General features: G+C 45.4%; 1 protein-coding gene across 3 annotated transcripts; it reads left to right on the top strand.

The window, feature by feature from the left end:
• The first annotated feature begins 1,062 nt into the window (after positions 1 to 1,062).
• On the top strand, positions 1,063 to 9,339 carry LOC127334883 (uncharacterized). Of its 3 annotated transcripts, none has more exons than XM_051361426.2 (10): positions 1,063 to 1,385; positions 2,186 to 5,482; positions 6,092 to 6,215; positions 6,865 to 6,950; positions 7,036 to 7,274; positions 7,453 to 7,539; positions 7,610 to 7,709; positions 8,035 to 8,230; positions 8,326 to 8,526; positions 8,877 to 9,339. In XM_051361426.2, exons 2-10 carry the CDS (start codon positions 2,222 to 2,224, stop codon positions 8,954 to 8,956), a joined length of 4,374 nt encoding a protein of 1,457 aa, XP_051217386.1. In that variant the 5' UTR covers positions 1,063 to 1,385; positions 2,186 to 2,221; the 3' UTR covers positions 8,957 to 9,339. The 3 variants fall into 3 exon arrangements, with proteins under 3 accessions (XP_051217386.1, XP_051217388.1, XP_051217387.1); XM_051361428.2 differs by having other exon boundaries at positions 1,065 to 1,385; positions 8,329 to 8,526; positions 8,877 to 9,337; XM_051361427.2 differs by lacking the exon at positions 1,063 to 1,385 and adding an exon at positions 1,622 to 1,646.

The raw sequence follows: 9,339 nt of genomic DNA, 5'->3' as shown, positions 1-9,339 counted from the left end.
ACCTTGGGCGTCATGGAACAATGGCGACGACGATGCGGTGGACGGTGACGGCGAGGAGACGCTGCCCTGGCTGCCGCTCCACGCACCGGGGACAAAGGGATGCACATATGTATGGGGCGCCACCATGGCAGCGGCCCGCTCCATCAATGCCGTCTGCTTCGCCGCCGCGGTTGCAACCCTCTTCGTCTTCCGCTTCGCCTCCCTCGAGCGGCAGCTAGCGTTCTCCACCGAGCGCCATTGGATGTCGAACGCCCACTCGACGTTGGTCATTCCCTCTGGCCGCTCCTTGGCGCTGGATGTCTGCGCCGCCCTCTTCTTCGCAGGAGCAGGCTTGGCAGCGAGAGCGTCCGGCGCCGACGTGCGTGGAGCGACGTACTGCCTCGTGTTCATGGATGGACGGTGGAGCAAGACGATGGCTTGCGTGGGGGAAATGGCGGGAATTGGAGCCGAGGGAAAAGGAGAACGGGATGATATGGCGCCGGGAAATTTAATATTTTTGGGAGAAACTGACCCTGTCGTCGGATGAAACTACGTGCCGCGATGACGCGAAAATAATTTTGGAGCGTTCGGCTGACCGAGTATTTTAGCGCAGGTGCCTCTATTTTCGATTTAGGAAAATTTGCTACAGAACACAGTTATTTTCTGGCATTTGCTGAAATACACCGCTCGATTGTGTCTTTGCCAGATACCATTACAATTTCGTGACACATTTGCCAGAACACACCACCTGGCTGAAAACGCAAAGTTTTGCCCTTTATCTTCAAAACAAATCATCCCACATAAAAGTGCAAAACTTTCCGTTTTTAGTAGGTGGTGTGTTCTGACAAATATATCACAAAAATATAATAATACCTAGCAAAGACTCGAACGGTGTGTTTGAGGCAAATGCAAAAAATAACCGGTATCCTGCTGCAAATTTCCCTTTCGTTTTTGGGAGTGGAGATGCTCTCGGAGACAAATCGTAAAATATCCCCATGCATTATACACACAGTAGAGTAGAGTGTCGTGACTGCCCGGTCCCGACGATCCAGAGAGAGCGGGATGGCGGGTAGACCCCTCGGCCCTCGCAACGGGAAACACACGCATTCCGCTGCCCCAGTCCTGCAGGCTGCAGCCTCCTGCGACTGCGAGGTAGAGAGAGATTCCGCGCGCGCGCCCCGGGGCAAAGCTCTCTAGTGCCATTACTGTTCGGTGCGGTGCGCTCAGTGAGGCAGACAGACAGAGCCTGGTGGTGGATAGAGAAGAGAGAGGAAGGAGGCGACGTCTCCAATGCGGAGGGGATAGACATTGGGGGAGAGGGGATAAAGCGGTGCTCTTTCTTCTTGCCCACCGGTACACACGGATCGGAGCATCGCCATTGATGTGCTCGCTGCTCCGCCCCATTGGTATGTAGCAGCGCGATTTTTTCTCTTTCGTGTGCATCCGTTTCTCCGATTGGGGAAATCCCGAGTTGTTTTTGCCCTACACCGACCCCGAACCAACGGCGGCGCCGCCGCAACCAGGCCTGGCCATAAGCCGCATTGTCAAGGCCACGGCGGAGCAGGTCGTAGCCCACGGATTCCTTTTCCCCTGCCGCTGCAGTGAGGCCGCAGGCTCACCGAGGTTTGGCTTGGCTTTGGTTCGTTGGCGTCGGGGTCGGCATTCAGGTTCGGTAGGATCATTTCAGGGTCTGCGATTCAGGGGCGTGGTTTCAGTTCAGTATAATTATTTTTCATGGAAAATATATTAGCGCAACCTTTTCTGTATTCTTGGAAGGACACGATTGGATATGCTACCATTATCATGTCCTGGATTTCACTTAGTTCTTGGTGCCTTTTCTTCTTTTGTTTTTCTGTTAAACTGTTTGAGGCTGGCTCAGTTTTTTTTTTTGAGGGATGAGGCTGGCTCAGCTGGTACATACGGGTTTCTATTTTTGGGAGTGGTAGCTTTTTGCTATTTTGGTGCTTTATTTTCTGCATTGACTGAACTTTTATTCCCGATGGCAGCCCCATGCTGACATCCCATTGTTGTGATTGTGAACACAGTGACAGTGGATCAGCGCATGTTTGGATCCGTAGTTTGGTATCCTATGATCTGAACCAACTTGCTTCAATCCTTTTAGTTGCATGGTTTCAGTCTGCCTTGTTAAATGTGAAGCAATGTTGCAAATATGTGTGCTCTAATTCTGTTTATGCCTCCGTTGCAGTGTGATTGGTTCAGTTCGCACTGCTCACTGATCAGGATGGAGGGGATGGACTTCCTGTTGGGCATAGGCATGAATGAGGAGGATATCAAGACAATGCTGTTTGGGGAGAAAGTTGATGACCTGAAAGAAGACAGATTTGATGGTTCTGAGGAGGAAAGGCAAATATTTGAGGACATTTTCGGCGGAACAAGTGACGGAACCAGTTCTCTGCCAGCTAGCACACCATCCGGTTCTGCCTCCAACCGCAAGGTGGTCCGCTGCCGTATAGTCGAGTCGTTTACTCATGGCAACCTATCAAGCTACCATGTCTTCTATCATAGTGCAATTCAACAGATGCAGAACACAATGCCTTCTGAACCCATGGTACAGTCGACGCCACCTCCTGTTGATCGGGTGTACGTTCGAAGGGCCGTGATTCGCAGGAGTCGGAGAGCACAACTTTGCAGTGTTCTGGATTGGCAAAGGATTGACATTGCCAGTATGGTCTCACAGCGACGGGGTGGCCGTGGCGGCAGTGGCCTTGGAAAACTCTGGAATCATCTCCGGCTGCATGCTCATCTTCTGATGATGGATGCCGGGTGGAAGATCGAGGGAAAGGAAAGGGGGGACAAGAGTAAGGTCGATCTCATGTACGAGTCTCCCGACAAAATAATGCGCCTAGTTTCCCTTCCCAAGGCTTGGAAATGCTTTGGTCAGTGGTTGCTTATTCAGTCGTCCAGATTTGATGGAAATGACTATGGAAAGGAATGGATGAACATGTATGACTTTTTGTATGATTTGAAGAACACACTCTTATGCTTAGAGCATGAGGTCCGGCTTCCGAAGCAATCTCTATCCTTCCTCCACCAGTGGCAGCTTCTTGATCCTTTCATGGCAGTAGTTTGCATTGATAAGAAGGTCGCAGCTCTGAGAAACGGAGTTGCACTGAAAGCTGTGAACAGCACAGTTACATTCCTCAGCCATAGTGAGAGTAAGCGGCTGTTTCGTAGGAATGCTAACAAGCCACTTGGGCTGAACTATCCAAGCAGCTATAACAAGGCGCATCCCAGGTCACGGAAAAATCTTCTGCCGCTTCTTCTATCTGATGGCCAGCCTCACAATGAGGAAAACCTGCACAATGGACACTCTTCTATGTCTGGATCAAGTAAGCATATTCGATATGAAGTGGATCAAAGGTCACTGACCATCGAAAAAATAAATGAAAGAAGCAACGGAAGTACTGCTCATCATACAGTGAAAGGTCTCCAAGATGCAGCTGATCATGTCAGTTCAAGGCCTACTTATTTTAGTGCAGAAAAGGAGATTTCATACTCAAAAATGGCTCGGAATGTTCAAGATGAGTCTGATCCGCTATATGTCCCGCGTAATTATTCTTCAGCTCACCTGGTTGAAAATGTGCAAACTGATGGTCCAAGTTCTCATTTCTGTCAAGTGATGGAAACTGTGGATGCAGGCAATTCTGCAGATGGTCCTTCTGACGAGTGGCTCATAAGACCAGACTTTCTGTTTACTCATGAAGTTGACAAGATGATCCTTGGGAGAACAGATGATGTCAACAATGAACATCATAGTGCTGCACTTGTCTCTGAGTACCAAGTGGGAAATGAGAATGTAATGAATGGACCTTCGTCTGGTACATTATCACTACCAGAAGAAAAGGATTCATGCTTCGAAGCTATCAGAGATGACTTCAACAATGAGCATGATGTTGCTGTTGTCCCTGAACTCCAAGTGGGAAATGAACGTGTGGGGAATGAACCTTCTGCTGGTTCATTGTCACTACTAGCAGAAAAGGATACAAACTATGAAGCAAAAGAGGTTAGCCTGGAAGAGATGTCAAAAACAGGACAGTTGTCATCTGAAGCCACTGGTAGCGAATTGATGATTGCCGAACCACAAGTACTGTTTGTGTCCCCGCAAGACGGGAGACTCTCATTCATGAACAGCAGTACCTACAGCCAGGAGATGTGGAGTTGCCTTAATTTACCTCATGACAACATGGGGGCTAACATGCAGCTGGACGACCAGTCATCGGCTTACGAAGCGAGCTTGATTCAGGGATTCTTATATCTTGATAGTGAGGGTTCTCCAATTGGTTGGGAAGTAATAAACGTAGAACCTCCTAGGCAGTTGTTCTGTGGCCCTTCTTCGGAACCAAACTTAAACGTGTCTGGCCATTGTGGTGAACTGAGCATGGAAAATCAGGCACCGACATTGGGACAAATGCAAATATCAGAGTTTGATCCAAGTAAGAAGGGGCAAAAAAGGTCTGAGAAGGTTGCACATACCAAAGATGGTGCCAGTAGGAAGAAACCAAATGTACATGGTTTTCATGCAAGTCATTGTGCAATTGGTGAAGACATGGACATCGAGCATGTGTGTTCGAATCAAAAAAGATCCCAGAAGGTTGCAGATATCCAAGACAAAGTTAGCAGGAAGAAACAGAAAGTAAACGACGGTCATATAAGTGACTGCATAATTGGTCAATGCATGGGTAGTAGAGCTGAAAATCCCACTGGTTGTTTAGCTTATAGTGAGGAACTGCAGATAAGTGCATCAATCAGTGAGCAGGCCCGTCTGAATCTAGTGCACAAAATGAAAGTCCACAAAGAACAAGCTGAAGATAGTAGTGAACCCCCAAAACAACTCATGTCAGAACAACCGCTCAAAAATGATGTCAAGTTTGGGAAGAAACCATGGACTCGTAAATCCAGGTTTGACGAGGATGATCTTTTGATGTCAGCTGTAATATATAGGCTGACTGCCCGTTACAGGAACTCTTTTAATCGAATGCTCATAAATAGAGCTGGCTTCAAATGTCTTCCCAGATCTCGCTGGGAGAATGAAGAAAAATGTGACCAGAAGAGGTTTCCTGAAGGAGCAAGAACGGTGTTGAGCAAGTTACTTGAGATGGGCATTGTTGGTACAGAGAATGTTCTTCAATATAAAAGGCCAGGAGACAAACACGTGCTGAAAGGTGGGAACATAACCAAGCATGGCATTCGGTGCCGGTGTTGTGACACCACATTTACCATGTCCAACTTTAGGTGCCATGCAGGTCTCAGACAAAAAACCCCCTCTCTGAATCTTTTCTTGGGTTATGATAAATCCTACAGCCTATGTCAGCTTCAAGCATGGTCTATTGAGTATAAGGCGAGGAAAGAACGTGCAATGGATATTATGTCACTACAAGCAGATGAAAATGATGACACTTGTGCATTATGTGGTGATGTCGGTGAGCTAATATGCTGTGACAACTGTCCTGCTAGTTACCATCAGGCCTGCTTGCCTTGTCAGGTTTGTTTTCCTAATGTCCCCCTTTTGTTCAGTATCCAAAATATAGTTACCTAGATAGTCTGAGAAACTAACCAAATCATTGTATGATGAGTCTGAAGGAAAATTTGTCGTCCTTTGATCCCTCAATGCAACTGAAATAGGGCGTTTTCAGAAAATTTTGTGTCATTGCTGAAATTTTAGCAAAATCTATCACTGCTATTCTTGTCCCCATGATTGTTCTTACTGCCATGCTACAGCCGCATCAACTTCATAGCAATACTCACTGCTACATGTCTTTTATCATGGCTCCACCTATTGGTTCAACCACATTATTAATATCATACTTCCATTTTTAATATTACCTGTTCTGGAAATCATCATCACCATGACAATGATATAACAACATTTAGGTTAATTATGCCATAACAACATTTTGGTTACTTATGTACCATTCTTTTTTGAGAAACTTATATACCAGTCTTCAACACACATCACAATATATAACTATCGATTGTATTTTCCATAACAAGTAGTACCTAGTTATTATCGATTTTTTTCACCTTGAACACAGTAAGACACAATGTTTTAATTAATATTACTGATTCTTGCCTTGGGTTGTAATCTTCTCAGGAAATTCCAGATGACAGCTGGTACTGTTCTAGCTGCCTGTGCAATGTTTGCGGGGAAGTGGTCAATTCAAAGGATCCAAAAACTATCCTACATGCTTTAGAATGCTCACAGTGTGAATGTCGATGTAATGTCTCGCTTCTCATCTTTATTGTTCATTATCATATTTATGTTATTTGAAAAAATATTGTTTGCATCCCATACATATTATTATGACTCATGTAAGTTTGTTTTATTATCCATACATTCTTGTAAAAGCTTAGTGACATGGTGGAGAACCGAGAGGCGCTCCATCCCGTGAGACAAAAGTTATTTTGCAGTGACTAATGTGTCTCAGTCGTTCTCTTAGAAAAAATACCACGAGGTGCTAGTCCCTGGTTGGTTGAGGACTTCATTTTGTACAAGCTTATTTTTCATGCATTTATCAGAACTGATCGAACACGGACACAAGCACAATTTATGAGTTTATACTTATTTAACCTTTATTTTGTGCCAGCAGTTAATTTCCATGAGTAGTCATTCATTAATATGGTAATAAAATTGCATGCAATGTTTAGCCGTTATAACCAGTAAGAGTTTCATGTGTTTCAAGTTAACTGTAATTCCACCTTGATTGTACAGAACCTCTTGCCATGGTTCTGGATCCTATACTACTTAGGCCTGGAGATTTTTTTTTAACACTGGTTAAAAATCTCTGTTAAATTGCTCATTCATTCTGTTTCTTATTTTATTTTAATGGGTACAATTCATGTTGTTTATCAATTCATTTCCTCCAGATCACATAAACTGTGTATCGGGTAAAGTTTTGTGTGATGAGGAAGGTGGAACTGGTACCTGGTTTTGTGGAAGAAGATGCCAACAGGTATACTCAAAGATTATACTTGCTCTATTAGTTAAGCTAGCTGTATATTTGCTGAAAATGGCTAATCTTGTTCTGATACCATCAGATTTATACAGCCATGCGTTCTCTTGTTGGAATACCTGATCACACCGGTGACGAATTTTCTTGCACCATACTTCGTAACAATGATGATCAAAAGGTTCGCTCAGCTGCAGATATTGCTCTCCTGGCCGAGTGCAACATGAAATTAGTTATTGCCTTGAGTCTTTTGGAAGAATGTTTCTTGCCTATTTTCGATCCGAGAACGGGGATAGACATAATGCCCCCTATGGTGTATAACTGGAGGTGAGCTGAATCAATTTGTTAACTCCTTTTTTTGTGAGAATATTTATTAACTCCTTAACATGCTTACTGCATGTTCAGTCTGTTTTGCTTGTTTTAGTTCCCTCCAGTATAATGTAATTTGAACACCTCTTTATAAAAAAACTCAAGTCAATTTTACACTCTGATATTTCTTTGCCAGGTCCAACTTTGTACATTTGGACTACAAGGGGTTCTATACTATAGTCCTGGAAAAGGATGACAGCATTCTTTCTGTGGCGTCCATCAGGTATTATGTGAGCAGATATGTTTAGTGACAGAGGCGGGCATCTGGAGTTAAAATATTGCTGTCTCTGCAGGTTACATGGTGCAAGTGTAGCAGAGATGCCTCTGATAGCTACTTGTTCTGAGAATCGGCAACAGGGGATGTGCAGGCAACTGGTGGATTACATCGAGGAGGTACGTATGGAACTTGATACTGGTGCTTCTGTTATCTGCTTGGACTGTTTCTTAAAGGTGTGTAGCTGAAGTATCATGTTAGGTGTAATCCAGGTGTACGTCCAGTCTTAAGGACATGAATGTCCACCTGAATGTTTCTTCCAATGTTTGCTGGGATAGCTATGAAACATTGCAAAACAAGTAAAAGAGTAACCTACCGATGATTTATTACAGCGACTGATGTTTTGCATGATTTGTACGGCATAGTTTGTTTTCATGTGTACTGTTTAGTAGTTGATGTAAAGTTTGTGCTGCCAAACTTATGCGCACCTGATATTTCCAACAGATGCTGAAAGCGCTGAAGGTGGAAATGCTGCTTCTATCTGCAATACCAAATCTAGTTGATACGTGGACATCAGCATTCGGGTTCAGGCCGATAGATGACTCTGACAAGAAGAAGCTGAGCAGGGTCAGGCTGGCCTCAGTCCCTGGAACTGTTCTACTGAAGAAGGATCTGTACGAATGTTCAGAAACCGAAGCAGGTGAGCTGCCATTCTCTAACACTTAATCAAACTTTTTTCTCCTGCCAGTCAAAGAGTCACCCCAGCTTGAATTGCCTATGCTAATGAGATGGTAGCAGGGGACGGCATGGAGCACCTCTCACGTGGCCACCAGTTGTTGTCGGCGCAAGGAACTCCATCCGTCGCCAAGTCCAAACATCCCCAGCCGTCTGAAGACACCGGTCCAGTTTGCGCGACGGAAAGCAGCCTCATCGACGAGCTAGGAGGCTTGATGATCGGTCCGCAGCATGTTGGTCCTCCGTCAGCTGTTGCCCTTGGTAAACGTCCTGCAAATTAGACCTCCTTAGCGCGTGGTACTGTCTTTGCGCTGTGTAAATTATGTTACCGTCGACTATGAGAGGTGCATGTTGAGGCCGGCACCTGGCTTCGCTGTGCTGGCTGAGCCCTGAACCCTGTACCGGGCATCCGACCTGAACTTCTGTTGGTGTTAGTGATGCACTTTCTGCTTAAGGTTTATTTTCTCCCTTGAAGTGAAAAATTCAGAGATAATGTTTGACAGGATGCGGAATCGCAGATTATAGATTTCTCTGCTTGCAGAAGATGTTTCAGACAATGTTTCAGACAATGACATCTCACTCGCTGTCTTGGGGTTGGTTGTTGTCTTCAGGTGAAAGCCTCGATTCTGAGTGGATCGGCACGATGGCGGCGTCCCTGACGTCGTACCTTCGTTGGGAGCATCGTGCTTGAAGACACGGCTCGGAGGTCCTTTGGTGCTCTCCTCCGGTGCTCGCCATTGTCCAAGGTTGTTCTTCACGTGTGGTATGCACGCCATGGCTGGTGAGTCCAAGACGATGCTTTCTCGGGACCATCCAAGTTCCGCCATTGATCTTCTTCTGATGGTTCGTCGACAAGGAGAGCCCTTTTGGAGCAGTTGTTCTTCGGAGGTTTTCAGCTTCGGTTGAGACGCGGTTGTGTAGCTTAGGTTATGACAGGCTCTTTCGTTTTGTGTTTGTCTTGGCTGTCCTCGGACTAGCCGGTGTGGAGTTGGTGCTACGCTCATTGCTCGCAGCGAGTGTTAATGTTCTTGTATTCAAACCTCTACCTTCTATAAAAATTTGGTATGCCTACCC

Source organism: Lolium perenne, chromosome 2, assembly GCF_019359855.2.
Source record: "Lolium perenne isolate Kyuss_39 chromosome 2, Kyuss_2.0, whole genome shotgun sequence".
Lineage (NCBI taxonomy): Eukaryota > Viridiplantae > Streptophyta > Magnoliopsida > Poales > Poaceae > Lolium > Lolium perenne.
Note: the sequence above shows the minus strand (reverse complement) of the source record. Positions and strands in the feature narration are given on the sequence as shown.